At 37.4% G+C, this 19,690-nt stretch overlaps 1 protein-coding gene across 4 annotated transcripts in view; it reads left to right on the top strand.

Annotated features, from left to right (window-relative positions):
* Positions 1-19,690, top strand: part of LOC133659686 (WD repeat-containing protein 26-like) — a 47,615-nt gene that overhangs the window by 25,604 nt on the left and 2,321 nt on the right. For all 4 annotated transcript variants that reach the window (XM_062062276.1, XM_062062275.1, XM_062062277.1 and 1 more), the window contains 5 exons: positions 385-504; positions 6,466-6,611; positions 9,570-9,648; positions 16,391-16,520; positions 16,592-16,786. In XM_062062276.1, the coding sequence (XP_061918260.1) occupies positions 385-504; positions 6,466-6,611; positions 9,570-9,648; positions 16,391-16,520; positions 16,592-16,786 (670 nt within the window). The remainder of the gene's footprint in view (positions 1-384; positions 505-6,465; positions 6,612-9,569; positions 9,649-16,390; positions 16,521-16,591; positions 16,787-19,690) is intronic.

Consider the following 19,690-nt stretch of genomic DNA (forward strand, 5'->3'; position numbering starts at 1 on the left):
GAGGGGAAAAAGTAGCGGCTTATAGTCCGGAAATTACGGTAGCTGAACTGCAGCAATTTAGTGGTCAAGTGGTCAAGCAGAAGCTTGTGGATGGCTACCAAAAGCGCCTTATTGCAGGTCAACTTGCCAAGGGACATGTAAGCAAATATTAACATTGCTGTATGTGTACTTTTGATTAGTCACATTTTCAGTAGACCCATAATAAATTCATAAAAGAAGCAAACTTCATGGATGTTTTTTGTGACCAACAAGTATGTGCTCCAATCACTATATCACAAACAATAAGAGTTGTAGAAATGATTGTAAACAGCCATCTGATAAATGTTTGGTATTACTCGAGCGTTGAGTTGGCGTTAACGCCGTGTCGTGTGTGCTGTGGTGCAGACGGGGGAGTTACGCACTAAGATGAGTCAGTCACACGAAGACAGTCTCACCAGTGTGGCGTGGAATCCAGATGGCAAGCGCTTCATCACGGGTGGGCAGAGAGGCCAGTTCTACCAGTGTGTGAGTATATTGGCAGCACACACACACACACACACACTTGCTTGCTTATGGTTCATCGATTCGATGATGACCATCTTCTTTTATTTGTGAGTCTGCTGATATTTGAACAGTCCGATCCTGGATCCACAGATGCGGTTAGAGACCGGGCCTGTGAAGGAGGTGCTGGGGGGAGCAAGGGTGGCTTGGCAAGCGTGCCTCTTCGCACGCTTTGCTGCACGGTGTTGTGTATTTGTTCTTTTGCTGGAAGATGGTGTTTGTGATGGTAAGATCGTGTTCCGCACAGAGACTAAGGAGTCTCATGCCATTGGGGTTGACTTTTCCAATGCCGTGGGCGCCGATCACACCAATCAAGTTTTGCGAGTTCTTTCCGACTCTTGCATTGAAATCACCCTTAAGCATGATTTTGTCACTCCTCGGGATGTGACTGAGGATGTCATTGAGTGTCCTGGTAGAAGCAGTCCTTCTCTTCATCATTGGATGGCAGAGTTGGTGCATAGGCACTTACCAAAGTGACATGTCTGCATTTTGCTAGGGCAGGGGTCGGCAACCCGCGGCTCTCACTCTGATGCGGCTCAGCTACATACATGCCGACCCCCCCTGATTTTCCCAGGAGATTTATGGATCTCAGTGTCTCTCATAGATTACTCCCAGGGAAAAAATAATCCCATTTACACTCTAATTACTAAATAAAGGGCGTGCCCTAATTGCACTGCAGTAATTGTCCTCTATAGCATTTACATACAGCGTGCCAGTCCAGCCACATGTTGCATGTTGTTATTACTTGCACACACAGGAGACAGCAAAGCATACTTACTCATCAGCCACACAGCTTACACTGACGGTAGCCGTATCAAACAACTTTAACATTGTTACGTTACAAATATGCGCCACACTGTGAACCCACACCAGAAAAGAATGAAAAACACATTTCTGGAGAACATCCCACCGTAACACAACATAAACACAACACAACCATTACCCAGAATCCCATGCAGCCCTAACTCTTCCGGTCTACATTATACACCCCCGCTACCACCAAATCCCCCCACACATCAACCCCCCCCCCCCCCCCCCCCCCCTCTCCGTGCGTTGGTTGAGCGGAAGAGTTAGGGCTGCATGGGATTCTGGGTATTGGTACCGTCAGTGTAAGATGTGTGGCTGCTGAGTTAGTACGCCTTGCTGTCACTTACGTGAGCAAGCTGAAATTGCATTCTACGTGTGGTTGAGCAGGTACACTGTTAGGGCAGACTGTAGAGGGCGCCAAATGCAGTGTCATCACGCTCTGATATTCGGGAGTCTCCCGGGAAAAATGAGAGGGTTGGCAAGCGTGACGCTATCAAGCGCCATTCATTCAAAACTCGCGGGCTGCACTAACATCAAATTTCCACATTAAAGTGCATGCCGGTGCGTGTGTCGGAGACCCCTGGTTAACATAGCACAAAGCATTTAAGCTTTGCATGCAGTGTTTTTCATTTTAAAATTTTTTTTGTGGCTCCCATTACTTTCTTTAATTTGTGAAACTTGCCAAAATGGCTCTTTGAGTGGTAAAGGTTGCCGACCCCTGTGCTAGGGGGATGCGAAGAGTCATGAGCCTTTCACTGACACCCACTAGTGGTTCTATGAGCTTGAGCAGAAGGCTGTTCTTGATTGCAAAACCAACTCCGTGAAGGTGTGGTCCACCCATGGGGTATCCTTTCCAAAATAATGTATAATCCTCTCCTACTTCATTGAGTGAGCCTTCCCCGAGGAATCGGGTCTCACTGAGTGCTGCCACATCCACATTGTAGCGCTTTAGCTCGCTGGCAACCAGTGCTGTTCTGTACTGTGGTCTGTCCGGACCGGCATCCAGGAGTCTCCTTACGTTCCATGCTGCAATTCTAAATGGTATTACCTTTGTATATCGACCACGTAATGGAATGTCCCGACAGGTGCGGTTTCCTGTCCGGGTACTGTGCTGAGTGGGCAATCTTTAGGCCGCCTTTTCTAGGCCTTTCCCCAATTGGGGTGAGCAGTGCGGTCCCTAAATAGGGGCTTCTCAGACGCACAGGAGTTTGCCGGAAACAGCTGCCACTCAATCCCAGCTGCTAGCGACCGTTGCCGCTGACGTGCAGAGTTCCAGCTAAGAGCTTCCAGCTCGTTCAAACCTGCCCCCGTTACTGGACGCTCCACCGCCGCCAGACTTTTGAGGTCGGAGACTCAGGTAAAGAAGATACCTTCGCAATGCCACTGCCTTGATTGTAAGGAGATGGTTCCAGTGGCAAGGGAGACCCTAGACGACCGGCATCTTCTTACAACTGCAGGAAGCTGCCGGAATCCAGGTTTTTGGGAAACTGCCTCAAAGCGTGCCGTCACCAGCTTGCTTTTCTGTCAGGGTGTGCTCCCATAGCCTTTGTCCGCTTTTACAGCCATTGTGGTGCTTCTCACTGCTACCATCTTCTGCCTGCTCCATCGTTGAGGTCTTCGGGATCACTCCTAGTCTGGACTCTTCCTTTTCGACCTGTTCGGCTTGGGTAACCCTGCCAGGAGTACAAGACTCCAGCCGACATAGCTCTCGGGATAAGGTGGTGATCCCGTCGACACACACACACCCACGCTACTCTGTTGATACGTGCACACCCTCATGTTTATGGTAAAACCTTTCACATGACGGTACGTCCGCTCATGTCTCTTTGAAGTATCAGTAGAGTGTAAAAACAAGTTGCCTCTATAGTGAAGATATTATCATATGTATCTGATTTATGACACCTAAAGACTTACAAAGTTTGTGAATAAATAGATATGATCAAAATAGTATCAATCTCACGGAGATTCCCGAGACATTTTCAGAGATAATGCCAGTGACGTAGAGAAAGAACGTCAGATCCCTTCCCCATCAACAACAATGCTAATCATGCAGACTTTGTGAGAGACAATGATTACTGTGTGCCAAATTATATTTTTTACACTGAATACAAAGAGGATGAGCAATACGTTTTAGAAGCCGAGTGTAGTTTTATTGGGACACTATAGCATTAGCATCATTATACATACACAAACTAACCATAATAAAACACAGACTAAAATTTCCACTCTCGACTGACATAATCACATCATTCCGTTTAGATGAAGATTCAATCACAATCCTCAAGAAGAGTTAGCAAAAGTTTCAGCAGTTACGTCTTTTTGGCCATGGTGAAAGTGTAGCAGCCTGTGGGACCATGGCCACATTTGGCTACTAACAGCTGTGAGATGCATTAATTATAATCTGGAATGGATTTTTAGCAAGTTTGAGACCAAGCAGAAGCAGCCTCAGTGTGTCAACAATAGCAGCGTAAGCTAGCATTAGCTCACTGCTATCAATGTGCCGCTAAAATAGTCTGTCTGCGTTAGCACTTATAATAACAATACCACTCATATTTGGTTCATTTTCAGGTCACGACATGTAAATGGAGTAAGGCTGCAGCTAACGATTATTTTTCTATCGATTAATCTATAGATTAATTTTTCGATTAATCGGTTAATCCATAGTTTTTTTCCCGATTAATCTATAGATTATTTTTCCTTTTACCGATTATTTTTTTATTCAAAATGAAAAGGCATGGCTTTTATTTACAAAAAAAAGAAGTATGGCCACTCAGTCAACATTGACAACAACATGACTAAATATTCTGTAACAATGTAAACATTTAAAACTTTTAACCTTTAACAAAATTAAAAGTAGCTTATTTGCTTTTTAATGTGCAAATATAAAAGTCAACATCCAGTGCAAATCTTAATATTCTGCAATAGTATAAGCATTTCAAAAGTCAAAGTATTGCTTATTTTGCTTTAAAATGTGCAAAAATAAAGATAAACATCCAATACAAAAAAGTGTAAAACGAAATATTCTGTAACAACAGTGTGAACATTTCAACAAAAGTGAAAGTATTGCTTATTTGCTAAAATGTGCAAAAATAAAGATAAACATCCAGTACAAAAAAGTGCCAATCTAAATATTCTGGAGCACTGTAAACATTAAGTATTGCTTTTAAAATGTGCAAAATAAACATCCAGTCCAACACAGTACACAATAACCAATTCTACTCATTCCAGTGAGTGACTAACAGTTGTAATGAAGAAAGGTTAGCATGTCTACATGCTCTGGTTCTTTTCTTGTTTACAATATTCCCAGCAGCTGAAAATAGGCGCTCAGAAGGGGTCGATGTGGCTGGAACTGAGAGGTAATTAGCCTTCACCTCAAGCCAGGACTGCGAGTGAGCTGAGCTGCAGTTTAAGTTTCTAGAAGGTCAACGGGCTCATAGTGATGTTACTAGTAGTTGACTGGGAGGTGTTTATCATCATTTGGGGAGAGTCCGCTGCCTGATGCTCACCTGCTAAACACCTATCTGCTATACGCTGAAGCGCTGACTGCATGCGCTCTGAATACGCACTGCTGATTGGCTGGTAACGCTCTGAATATGCACTGCTGATTGGCTGATAATGCTGCGTGTGTACCAATCAGATGGTTGTGTGGGTGGGACAATGCTGCGTGCTGAGACAGAGGCAGAAGGAGCGAAGCAGCTTGTTAACACTTTAGCAGCTAAAGTTAGCTTTAGCTTAGAAACTCGTTCGGTACACCCCCGTACCGAACCGAAAGCCCCGTACCGAAACGGTTCAATACAAAACACGTACTGTTACACCCCTAGCAGATACAAATGACACATTCATGTTTTTGTGTAATGATGACAACGTATACTCGCGCGGACGATTGACTAGTTGATGGTTTTCTTTTCAAATGTTCGTTCATAGCCGTTGTGCTGCTATGATAGGCCATTTACGCTCGACACAGTGTGCATACAACAACATTATTAGGCCGTTTATTGAAATACTCCCACACTTTTGACCACTTTTGGCGTGATTTTTCCCCCTCGCTCGCACCGCTCGCATCGTCTGCTTTGATCGTCTGCTTTGCGCTTCGCCATGACGGTAGCGTGACGTAAATATGCGACGCGTCGACGCACAAAAACGGCGTCGACGTATTTACGTAACCGATGACGCGTCGTTTCAGCCTTAAAATGGAGTATAGTTGGTGCTTTCTGGATGTTTTCAGAGAGTATAATGAGAGGACTGTTAGATATTTAATTACCATTTGGAGTGCATGAAATAATAAAAGGGCAAGCGGTAGAAAATGGATGGATGGATAAGTGTTCCTGTCTTACTTAAGGATTGTGAATGCACACACAGCACATCTCTTAGTTTCCAGTATGACTGCCCTAATAATGTGGTCAGAGTGCAGAAGTGTTACTACACTGACGTAGAATCTACGGAAATTGCCGAAGATATTTGGCGTGGAATATTCAAAATGGCCGACTGAATTGGTGGCATTTTGTGAGGTTTAGATGGTATTTTCACATACTTTGTGTATTGTAAATACATTATTACGCACATGGAAAAAGGTCATTCTCTGACATCTCCAATTTGGCCCGCCCAGGCGTCGTCAGTTTAATAAAGAATCTCGCATTCATTTCAAAAGTCTGACAATCGTAATTTTGCCGCCATCTGCTGAACAACGTGAGTAGTTCATGTCGATGGCCTTTAATTAGGCTCTGTATGAAGTCATGGGCAGCATTCACTAATATGACCCAATCCAAACAACCTTCCCTAGTCATGGTGCAAAGTCAACACACACATGTCACACATAACACCACCTGCTCACTCAACTTTGTGGATATTGCAAAACAATTATTACTTCTATAGCCATTATACTAATATAAGATGTACACACACATGTATATATATATATATATATATATATATATATATATATATATATATATATATATATATATATATATATATATATATATGGACCAATCATTGAGGAGATTGTACTCTCTCTGATTGGTCCAGGAGGCCTCCGGACTGTCCAGAGTCCACGTGGTAGACCTTATATGGCAATATCCCCTCATTATTCCACAAGTCTTGTGTCCCTCTGTCCCCCAGGACTTGGACGGGAACCTGCTGGACTCCTGGGAAGGCGTGCGGGTGCAGTGCTTGTGGTGTTTGAGCGACGAGCGCAGCGTCCTGGCGTCCGACACGCACCAGCGCATACGTGGATACAACTTTGAAGACCTGACCGACAGGAACATGTAAATGACTCACTTAGCTCCGCCCACTGATTGATACCATACTGTATATACAAGTGTGTGCTTGCATGTCATGTGCGATACAAGCAGTCCAGCGCTGTGATCTCTTGTGTGTGATATCATGTGTGATACAAGCGGTCCTGCGGTGTTTTTACTTGTGTGTGATATCATGTGCAATACAAGCGGCCCTGCTGCGTGTTTACTTGTGTGTGATATCATGTGCAATACAAGCGGCCCTGCTACATGTTTACTTGTGTGTGATATCATGTGCAATACTGGCCCTGCTAAGTGTTTACTTGTGTGTGATATCATGTGCAATACAAGCGGCCCTGCTATGTGTTTACTTGTGTGTGATATCATGTGCAATACAAGCGGCCCTGCTATGTGTTTACTTGTGTGTAATATAATGTGCAATACTGGCCCTGCTATGTGTTTACTTGTGTGTGATATCATGTGCAATACTGGCCCTGCTAAGTGTTTACTTGTGTGTGATATCATGTGCAATACAAGCGGCCCTGCTATGGGTTTACTTGTGTGTGATATCATGTGCAATACTGGCCCTGCTATGTGTTTACTTGTGTGTGATATCATGTGCAATACAAGCGGCCCTGCTATGTGTTTACTTGTGTGTGATATCATGTGCAATACAAGCGGCCCTGCAGTGTGTTTACTTGTGTGTGATATCATGTGCGATACAAGCGGCTATGTGTTTACTTGTGTGTGATATCATGTGCAATACAAGCGGCCCTGCTATGTGTTTACTTGTGTGTGATATCATGTGCAATACAAGCGGCCCTGCAGTGTGTTTACTTGTGTGTGATATCATGTGCGATACAGGCGGCCCTGCTACATGTTTACTTGTGTGTGATATCATGTGCAATACTGGCCCTGCTTTGTGTTTACTTGTGTGTGATATCATGTGCAATACAAGCGGCCCTGCTATGTGTTTACTTGTGTGTGATATCATGTGCAATACTGGCCCTGCTATGTGTTTACTTGTGTGTGATATCATGTGCAATACAAGCGGCCCTGCTATGTGTTTACTTGTGTGTGATATCATGTGCAATTCTGGCCCTGCTATGTGTTTAGTTGTGTGTGATATCATGTGCAATACAAGCGGCCCTGCTATGTGTTTACTTGTGTGTGATATCATGTGCAATACAAGCGGCCCTGCAGTGTGTTTACTTGTGTGTGATATCATGTGCGATACAAGCGGCTATGTGTTTACTTGTGTGTGATATCATGTGCAATACAATCGGCCCTGCTGCGTGTTTACTTGTGTGTGATATCATGTGCAATACAAGCGGCCCTGCTATGTGTTTACTTGTGTGTGATATCATGTGCAATACAAGCGGCCCTGCAGTGTGTTTACTTGTGTGTGATATCATGTGCGATACAAGCGGCTATGTGTTTACTTGTGTGTGATATCATGTGCAATACTGGCCCTGTTATGTGTTTACTTGTGTGTGATATCATGTGCAATACAAGCGGCCCTGCTATGTGTTTACTTGTGTGTGATATCATGTGCAATACTGGCCCTGCTATGTGTTTAGTTGTGTGTGATATCATGTGCAATACAAGCGGCCCTGCTATGTGTTTACTTGTGTGTGATATCATGTGCAATACTGGCCCTGCTAAGTGTTTACTTGTGTGTGATATCATGTGCAATACAAGCGGCCCTGCTATGTGTTTACTTGTGTGTGATATCATGTGCAATACTGGCCCTGCTATGTGTTTACTTGTGTGTGATATCATGTGCAATACAAGCGGCCCTGCTATGTGTTTACTTGTGTGTAATATCATGTGCAATACTGGCCCTGCTATGTGTTTACTTGTGTGTGATATCATGTGCAATACTGGCCCTGCTAAGTGTTTACTTGTGTGTGATATCATGTGCAATACAAGCGGCCCTGCTATGTGTTTACTTGTGTGTGATATCATGTGCAATACTGGCCCTGCTATGTGTTTACTTGTGTGTGATATCATGTGCAATACAAGCGGCCCTGCAGTGTGTTTACTTGTGTGTGATATCATGTGCAATACAAGCGGCACTGCAGTGTGTTTACTTGTGTGTGATATCATGTGCAATACTGGCCCTGCTATGTGTTTACTTGTGTGTGATATCATGTGCAATACAAGCGGCACTGCAGTGTGTTTACTTGTGTGTGATATCATGTGCGATACAAACAGTCCTGCAGTGTGTTTGTGTGTGATATCATGTGCAATACAAGCAGTCCTGCAGCGTGTTTACTTGTGTGTGATATTATGTGCGATAAAAGTAGTGCTGCAGTGTTTTACTTGTGTGTGATATCATGTATGATACAAGCAGTCCTGCAGTGTGTTTATGTGTATGATATCATGTGCGATACAAGCAGTCCTGCTGCATGTTTACTTATGTGTGATACAAGCAGTCCTACAGTCTGTTTACTTATGTGTGTGATATCATGTGTGATACAAGCAGTCCTGCAGATTGTTTACTTGTGTGTGATATCATGTGCGATACAAGCGGTCCTGCAGTGTGTTTACTTGTGTGTGATATCATGTGCGAAACAAGCGGTGCTGCATTGTTTTTACTTGTGTGTGATATCATGTGCGATACAAGCAATGATGCAGTGTTTTTATTTGTGTGATATCATGTGCGAATCAAGAAGTGCTGCAGTGTCTTTACTTGTGTGTGATATCGTTTGCGATACTTAAAGCTCAAATACCAGTATGGTATCTGTACAGTCAGTAATAGATTACTTTTGGTATCCACTTGTTGAATATCTGATGAAATTGACAGCAGCTGACGTTTAGAAGGATGTTTTTGTCATCTTCTCCTTGAACTTGTCTTGCAGCCATGGAAGTATTTGTAAATATTGTCATCATCCAAGTACACAGGAAACAAACAACAGCAGCAGTAAAACATAAAGTACTGCAATCTTTGCCCAAAGTCAGTATTTGTCTGATGTTTGCTTGCAGAGTCCAGGAAGATCATCCCATCATGTCTTTCACCGTCTCCAAGGATGGACGACTAGCTCTGCTTAATGTGGCCACTCAGGTACTGGAATTGTTTGCTTGTCACATGTTAAGGTGGTATTATTAAATAGGTGTATAATTGTTTGCTTGTCACATGTTAAGGTGGTATTATTAAATAGGTGTATAATTGTTTGCTTGTCACCTGTTGAGGTGGTATTATTAAATAGGTGTATAATTGTTTGGTTGTCAAATGTTAAGGTGGTATTATTAATTAGGTGTATAATTGTTTGCTTGTCAAATGTTAAGGTGGTATTATTGAATAGGTGTATAATTGTTTGCTTGTCAAATGTTAAGGTGGTATTATTAAATAGGTGTATAATTGTTTGCTTGTCACATGTTAAGGTGGTATTATTAAATAGGTGTATAATTGTTTGCTTGTCAAATGTTAAGGTGGTATTATTAATTAGGTGTATAATTGTTTGCTTGTCAAATGTTAAGGTGGTATTATTGAATAGGTGTATAATTGTTTGCTTGTCAAATGTTAAGGTGGTATTATTAAATAGGTGTATAATTGTTTGCTTGTCACATGTTAAGGTGGTATTATTAAATAGGTGTATAATTGTTTGCTTGTCAAATGTTAAGGTGGTATTATTAAATAGGTGTATAATTGTTTGCTTGTCAAATGTTAAGGTGGTATTATTAAATAGGTGTATAATTGTTTGCTTGTCACATGTTAAGGTGGTATTATTAAATAGGTGTATAATTGTTTGCTTGTCAAATGTTAAGGTGGTATTATTAAATAGGTGTATAATTGTTTGCTTGTCACATGTTAAGGTGGTATTATTAAATAGGTGTATAATTGTTTGCTTGTCAAATGTTAAGGTGGTATTATTAAATAGGTGTATAATTGTTTGCTTGTCAAATGTTAAGGTGGTATTATTAAATAGGTGTATAATTGTTTGCTTGTCAAATGTTAAGGTGGTATTATTAAATAGGTGTATAATTGTTTGCTTGTCAAATGTTAAGGTGGTATTATTAAATAGGTGTATAATTGTTTGCTTGTCAAATGTTAAGGTGGTATTATTAAATAGGTGTATAATTGTTTGCTTGTCACATGTTAAGGTGGTATTATTAAATAGGTGTATAATTGTTTGCTTGTCAAATGTTAAGGTGGTATTATTAAATAGGTGTATAATTGTTTGCTTGTCAAATGTTAAGGTGGTATTATTAAATAGGTGTATAATTGTTTGCTTGTCAAATGTTAAGGTGGTATTATTAAATAGGTGTATAATTGTTTGCTTGTCAAATGTTAAGGTGGTATTATTAAATAGGTGTATCATTGTTTGGTTGTCAAATGTTAAGGTGGTATTATTAAATAGGTGTATAATTGTTTGCTTGTCAAATGTTAAGGTGGTATTATTAAATAGGTGTATAATTGTTTGGTTGTCAAATGTTAAGGTGGTATTATTAAATAGGTGTATAATTGTTTGCTTGTCAAATGTTAAGGTGGTATTATTAAATAGGTGTATAATTGTTTGCTTGTCACATGTTAAGGTGGTATTATTAAATAGGTGTATAATTGTTTGCTTGTCACATGTTAAGGTGGTATTATTAAATAGGTGTATAATTGTTTGCTTGTCACATATTAAGGTGGTATTATTAAATAGGTGTATAATTGTTTGCTTGTCAAATGTTAAGGTGGTATTATTAAATAGGTGTATAATTGTTTGCTTGTCACATATTAAGGTGGTATTATTAAATAGGTGTATAATTGTTTGCTTGTCAAATGTTAAGGTGGTATTATTAAATAGGTGTATAATTGTTTACTTGTCAAATGTTAAGGTGGTATTATTAAATAGGTGTATAATTGTTTGCTTGTCACATGTTAAGGTGGTATTATTAAATAGGTGTATAATTGTTTGCTTGTCAAATGTTAAGGTGGTATTATTAAATAGGTGTATAATTGTTTGCATGTCACATGTTAAGGTGGTATTATTAAATAGGTGTATAATTGTTTGGTTTTCAAATGTTAAGGTGGTATTATTAAATAGGTGTATAATTGTTTGCTTGTCACATGTTAAGGTGGTATTATTAAATAGGTGTATAATTGTTTGCTTGTCAAATGTTAAGGTGGTATTATTAAATAGGTGTATAATTGTTTACTTGTAAAATGTTAAGGTGGTATTATTAAATAGGTGTATAATTGTTTGCTTGTCACATGTTAAGGTGGTATTATTAAATAGGTGTATAATTGTTTGCTTGTCAAATGTTAAGGTGGTATTATTAAATAGGTGTATAATTGTTTGCTTGTCACATGTTAAGGTGGTATTATTAAATAGGTGTATAATTGTTTACTTGTCACATGTTAAGGTGGTATTATTAAATAGGTGTATAATTGTTTACTTGTCAAATGTTAAGGTGGTATTATTAAATAGGTGTATAATTGTTTGCTTGTCACGTTAAGGTGGTATTATTAAATAGGTGTATAATTGTTTGCTTGTCACATATTAAGGTGGTATTATTAAATAGGTACTATAATTGTTTGCTTGTCAAATGTTAAGGTGGTATTATTAAATAGGTGTATAATTGTTTGCTTGTCAAATGTTAAGGTGGTATTATTAAATAGGTGTATAATTGTTTGCTTGTCACATGTTAAGGTGGTATTATTAAATAGGTGTATAATTGTTTACTTGTCACATGTTAAGGTGGTATTATTAAATAGGTGTATAATTGTTTGCTTGTCACATGTTAAGGTGGTATTATTAAATAGGTGTATAATTGTTTGGTTTTCAAATGTTAAGGTGGTATTATTAAATAGGTGTATAATTGTTTGCTTGTCAAATGTTAAGGTGGTATTATTAAATAGGTGTATAATTGTTTGCTTGTCAAATGTTAAGGTGGTATTATTAAATAGGTGTATAATTGTTTGCTTGTCACATGTTAAGGTGGTATTATTAAATAGGTGTATAATTGTTTGCTTGTCACATGTTAAGGTGGTATTATTAAATAGGTGTATAATTGTTTGCTTGTCAAATGTTAAGGTGGTATTATTAAATAGGTGTATAATTGTTTGCTTGTCACATGTTAAGGTGGTATTATTAAATAGGTGTATAATTGTTTGGTTTTCAAATGTTAAGGTGGTATTATTAAATAGGTGTATAATTGTTTGCTTGTCACATGTTAAGGTGGTATTATTAAATAGGTGTATAATTGTTTGCTTGTCAAATGTTAAGGTGGTATTATTAAATAGGTGTATAATTGTTTGCTTGTCAAATGTTAAGGTGGTGTTATTAAATAGGTACTATAATTGTTTGCTTGTCAAATGTTAAGGTGGTATTATTAAATAGGTGTATAATTGTTTGCTTGTCACATGTTACGGTGGTATTATTAAATAGGTGTATAATTGTTTGCTTGTCACCTGTTAGGTTGGTATTATTAAATAGGTGTATAATTGTTTGCTTGTCAAATGTTAAGGTGGTATTATTAAATAGGTGTATAATTGTTTGCTTGTCAAATGTTAAGGTGGTATTATTAAATAGGTGTATAATTGTTTACTTGTCACATGTTAAGGTGGTATTATTAAATAGGTGTATAATTGTTTGCTTGTCAAATGTTAAGGTGGTATTATTAAATAGGTGTATAATTGTTTGCTTGTCAAATGTTAAGGTGGTATTATTAAATAGGTGTATAATTGTTTGCTTGTCAAATGTTAAGGTGGTATTATTAAATAGGTGTATAATTGTTTACTTGTCACATGTTAAGGTGGTATTATTAAATAGGTGTATAATTGTTTGCTTGTCAAATGTTAAGGTGGTATTATTAAATAGGTGTATAATTGTTTGCTTGTAAAATGTTAAGGTGGTATTTTTAAATAGGTACTATAATTGTTTGGTTGTCAAATGTTAAGGTGGTATTATTAAATAGGTGTATAATTGTTTGCTTGTCAAATGTTAAGGTGGTATTATTAAATAGGTGTATAATTGTTTGCTTGTCAAATGTTAAGGTGGTATTATTAAATAGGTGTATAATTGTTTGCTTGTCACATGTTAAGGTGGTATTATTAAATAGGTGTATAATTGTTTGCTTGTCAAATGTTAAGGTGGTATTATTAAATAGGTGTATAATTGTTTGCTTGTCAAATGTTAAGGTGGTATTATTAAATAGGTGTATAATTGTTTGCTTGTCAAATGTTAAGGTGGTATTATTAAATAGGTGTATAATTGTTTGCTTGTCACATGTTAAGGTGGTATTATTAAATAGGTGTATAATTGTTTGCTTGTCAAATGTTAAGGTGGTATTATTAAATAGGTGTATAATTGTTTGCTTGTCACATGTTAAGGTGGTATTATTAAATAGGTGTATAATTGTTTACTTGTCACATGTTAAGGTGGTATTATTAAATAGGTGTATAATTGTTTGCTTGTCAAATGTTAAGGTGGTATTATTAAATAGGTGTATAATTGTTTGCTTGTAAAATGTTAAGGTGGTATTTTTAAATAGGTACTATAATTGTTTGGTTGTCAAATGTTAAGGTGGTATTATTAAATAGGTGTATAATTGTTTGCTTGTCAAATGTTAAGGTGGTATTATTAAATAGGTGTATAATTGTTTGCTTGTCAAATGTTAAGGTGGTATTATTAAATAGGTGTATAATTGTTTGCTTGTCACATGTTAAGGTGGTATTATTAAATAGGTGTATAATTGTTTGCTTGTCAAATGTTAAGGTGGTATTATTAAATAGGTGTATAATTGTTTGCTTGTCAAATGTTAAGGTGGTATTATTAAATAGGTGTATAATTGTTTGCTTGTCAAATGTTAAGGTGGTATTATTAAATAGGTGTATAATTGTTTGCTTGTCACATGTTAAGGTGGTATTATTAAATAGGTGTATAATTGTTTGCTTGTCAAATGTTAAGGTGGTATTATTAAATAGGTGTATAATTGTTTGCTTGTCACATGTTAAGGTGGTATTATTAAATAGGTGTATAATTGTTTGCTTGTAAAATGTTAAGGTGGTATTTTTAAATAGGTACTATAATTGTTTGGTTGTCAAATGTTAAGGTGGTATTATTAAATAGGTGTATAATTGTTTGCTTGTCAAATGTTAAGGTGGTATTATTAAATAGGTGTATAATTGTTTGCTTGTCACATGTTAAGGTGGTATTATTAAATAGGTGTATAATTGTTTACTTGTCACGTGTTAAGGTGGTATTATTAAATAGGTGTAAAATTGTTTACCTGTCACGTATTAAGGTGGTATTATTAAATAGGTGTATAATTGTTTGCTTGTCACATGTTAAGGTGGTATTATTAAATAGGTGTATAATTGTTTGCTGGTCACGTGTTAAGGTGGTATTATTAAATAGGTGTATAATTGTTTGCTTGTCAAATGTTAAGGTGGTATTATTAAATAGGTGTATAATTGTTTGCTTGTCAAATGTTAAGGTGGTATTATTAAATAGGTGTATAATTGTTTGCTTGTCAAATGTTAAGGTGGTATTATTAAATAGGTGTATAATTGTTTGCTTTTCACATGTTAAGGTGGTATTATTAAATAGGTGTATAATTGTTTGCTTGTCAAATGTTAAGGTGGTATTATTAAATAGGTGTATAATTGTTTGCTTGTCAAATGTTAAGGTGGTATTATTAAATAGGTGTATAATTGTTTGCTTGTCAAATGTTAAGGTGGTATTATTAAATAGGTGTATAATTGTTTGCTTTTCACATGTTAAGGTGGTATTATTAAATAGGTGTATAATTGTTTGCTTGTCAAATGTTAAGTTGGTATTATTAAATAGGTGTATAATTGTTTGCTTGTCACATATTAAGGTGGTATTATTAAATAGGTGTATAATTGTTTGCTTGTCAAATGTTAAGGTGGTGTTATTAAATAGGTGTATAATTGTTTGCTTGTCACATGTTAAGGTGGTATTATTAAATAGGTGTATAATTGTTTGCTTGTCACATGTTAAGGTGGTATTATTAAATAGGTGTATAATTGTTTGCTTGTCACATGTTAAGGTGGTATTAAATAGGTGTATAATTGTTTACTTGTCACATGTTAAGGTGGTATTATTAAATAGGTGTATAATTGTTTACTTGTCACATGTTAAGGTGGTATTATTAAATAGGTGTATAATTGTTTACTTGTCAAATGTTGAGGTGGTATTATTAAATAGGTGTATAATTGTTTACTTGTCAGGTGTTAAGGTGGTATTATTAAATAGGTGTATAATTGTTTACTTGTCAGGTGTTAAGGTGGTATTATTAAATAGGTGTATAATTGTTTACTTGTCAAATGTTAAGGTGGTATTATTAATTAGGTGTATAATTGTTTACTTGTCAGGTGTTAAGGTGGTATTATTAAATAGGTGTATAATTGTTTACTTGTCAAATGTTAAGGTGGTATTATTAAATAGGTGTATAATTGTTTACTTGTCACATGTTAAGGTGGTATTATTATTATAGCAAGTAAACAGAGTAGTAGCTCAACTTAGGAGTTACAGTAAATTGGTTCCGTGCAAATGAAAATATAACTTCACCACTTTAGTCCTATTTTTTGTGCTTAAGAAACTTCTTCTATTTGTCATTACTGCCACAAGTGGTGGGAAAGAGTATTACATCTGAGTACCACATCTGTTTTGGCCACACAACTACTTCTTATAAAGGAATACTAATGTCCATAGAGGGGACTTCTATGGTTTCTCAGCAGCTTCTCCTTACTTTCATGGATACATGTCCAGCTATTAATGAAACCCCCTAAGGACTCATTCTGCTTCAGTATGGTTGTAGTTGCTAGTAATGCTGATACTGGGTGTCTGCAGGGCGTGCACCTGTGGGACCTGCAGGACCGGGTGCTGGTGAGGAAGTACCAGGGAGTGACCCAAGGCTTCTACACCATCCACTCCTGCTTCGGGGGCCACAATGAAGACTTCATCGCCAGCGGCAGTGAAGGCAAGTAGCACAGGAAGTTGGCACCGCACGCTGGGACTTGAGGAGGACTGTCTTGTGGTCTCCCTCCACAGACCACAAGGTCTACATCTGGCACCGCCGCAGTGAGCTGCCCATCGCCGAGCTGAGCGGGCACAGTCGCACCGTCAACTGCGTCACCTGGAACCCCGTCCTGCCCGGACTGCTGGCCAGCGCCTCCGATGACGGCACCGTCAGAGTCTGGGGCCCCGCCCCTTTTTTGGAGGTCCAGGAGGCAGAGGGACTCAATGGTAAGAAGTGATATCACAGTAGAGAGGTTCAAAGTGATATCACAGTGATAACAAAGACATACAAAGTGAAATCACGGTGATATCACAGTAAAGAGGTATAAAGTGATATCACAGTGATATACAAAGTGATATCACAGCGATAGAAAGTGATATCACAGTGGTAAAGAGACACAAAGTGATATGACAGTGATAACAAAGACATTGAAAGTGAAATCACGGTGATATCACAGTAAAGAGGTATAAAGTGATATCACAGTGATATACAAAGTGATATCACAGCGAGCGATAGAAAGCGATATCACAGTGGTAAAGAGACACAAAGTGATATCACAGTGATAACAAAGACATACAAAGTGAAATCACGGTGATATCACAGTAAAGAGGTATAAAGTGATGTCACAGCGATAGAAAGTGATATCACAGTGGTAAAGAGACACAAAGTGATATCACAGTGATAACAAAGACATACAAAGTGAAATCACGGTGATATCACAGTAAAGAGGTATAAAGCGATATCACAGTGATATACTAAGTGATATCACAGCGATAGAAAGTGATATCACAGTGGTAAAGAGACACAAAGTGATATCACAGTGATAACAAAGACATACAAAGTGAAATCACGGTGATATCACAGTAAAGAGGTATAAAGTGATATCACAGTGATATACAAAGTGATATCACAGTGGTAGAAAGTGATATCACAGTGGTAAAGAGACACAAAGTGATATCACAGTGATAACAAAGACATACAAAGTGAAATCACGGTGATTTCACAGTAAAGAGGTATACAGTGATATCACAGTGATATACAAAGTGATATCACAGCGATAGAAAGTGATATCACAGTGGTAAAGAGACACAAAGTGATATCACAGTGATAACAAAGACATACAAAGTGAAATCACGGTGATATCACAGTAAAGAGGTATAAAGTGATACCACAGTGATATACTAAGTGATATCACAGTGATAGAAAGTGATATCACAGTGGTAAAGAGACACAAAGTGATATCACAGTGATAACAAAGACATACAAAGTGAAATCCCGGTGATATCACAGTAAAGAGGTATAAAATGATATCACAGTGATATACTAAGTGATATCACAGTGATATACTAATTGATATCACAGTGATATACTAAGTGATATCACTGCGATAGAAAGTGATATCACAGTGGTAAAGAGATACAAAGTGATATCACAGTGATAACAAAGAGATACAGCATAATATCACAGTGATAAAGACATACACAATGATGCAAAGTGATATCCCAGTGATAACAAAGTGAGATCAAATATCACTTTGTTATCACTGGGAATCACTGCAATATCATTTTGTTATCAGATGATAACATTGACATACAACGTGAAATCACGGTGATATCGCAGTAAAGAGGTATACAGTGATATCACAGTGATATACAAAGGGATATCACAGTGGTAAAGAGACACAAAGTGATATCACAGTGATAACAAAGACATACAAAGTGAAATCACGGTGATATCACAGTAAAGAGGTATAAAGTGATATCACAGTGATATACAAAGTGATATCACAGCGATAGAAAGTGATATCACAGTGGTAAAGAGACACAAAGTGATATCACAGTGATAACAAAGACATTCAAAGTGAAATCACGGTGATATCACAGTAAAGAGGTATAAAGTGATACCACAGTGATATACTAAGTGATATCACAGCGATAGAAAGTGATATCACAGTGGTAAAGAGATACAAAGTGATATCACAGTGATAACAAAGAGATACAGCATAATATCACAGTGATAAAGAGATACACAATGATGCAAAGGGATATCCCAGTGATAACAAAGTGAGATCAAATATCACTTTGTTATCACTGGGATATCACTGCAATATCATTTTGTTATCAGATGATAACATTGACATACAAAGTGAAATCACGGTGATATCACAGTAAAGAGGTATACAGTGATATCACAGTGATATACAAAGGGATATCACAGTGGTAAAGAGACACAAAGTGATATCACAGTGATAACAAAGACATACAAAGTGAAATCACGGTGATATCACAGTAAAGAGGTATAAAGTGATATCACAGTGATATACAAAGTGATATCACAGCGATAGAAAGTGATATCACAGTGGTAAAGAGACACAAAGTGATATCACAGTGATAACAAAGACATACAAAGTGAAATCACAGTGATATCACAGTAAAGAGGTATAAAGTGATATCACAGTGATATACTAAGTGATATCACAGCGATAGAAAGTGATATCACAGTGGTAAAGAGACACAAAGTGATATCACAGTGATAACAAAGACATACAAAGTGAAATCACGGTGATATCACAGTAAAGAGGTATAAAGTGATATCACAGTGATATACAAAGTGATATCACAGCGATAGAAAGTGATATCACAGTGGTAAAGAGACACAAAGTGATATCACAGTGATAACAAAGACATACAAAGTGAAATCACAGTGATATCACAGTAAAGAGGTATAAAGTGATATCACAGTGATATACTAAGTGATATCACAGCGATAGAAAGTGATATCACAGTGGTAAAGAGACACAAAGTGATATCACAGTGATAACAAAGACATACAAAGTGAAATCACGGTGATATCACAGTAAAGAGGTATAAAGTGATATCACAGTGATATACAAAGTGATATCACAGCGATAGAAAGTGATATCACAGTGGTAAAGAGACACAAAGTGATATCACAGTGATAACAAAGACATACAAAGTGAAATCACGGTGATATCACAGTAAAGAGGTATAAAGTGATATCACAGTGATATACAAAGTGATATCACAGCGATAGAAAGTGATATCACAGTGGTAAAGAGACACAAAGTGTTATCACAGTGATAACAAAGACATACAAAGTGAAATCACGGT

This window comes from Entelurus aequoreus, linkage group LG11, assembly GCF_033978785.1.
Source record: "Entelurus aequoreus isolate RoL-2023_Sb linkage group LG11, RoL_Eaeq_v1.1, whole genome shotgun sequence".
Classification (NCBI taxonomy): Eukaryota; Metazoa; Chordata; class Actinopteri; order Syngnathiformes; family Syngnathidae; genus Entelurus; species Entelurus aequoreus.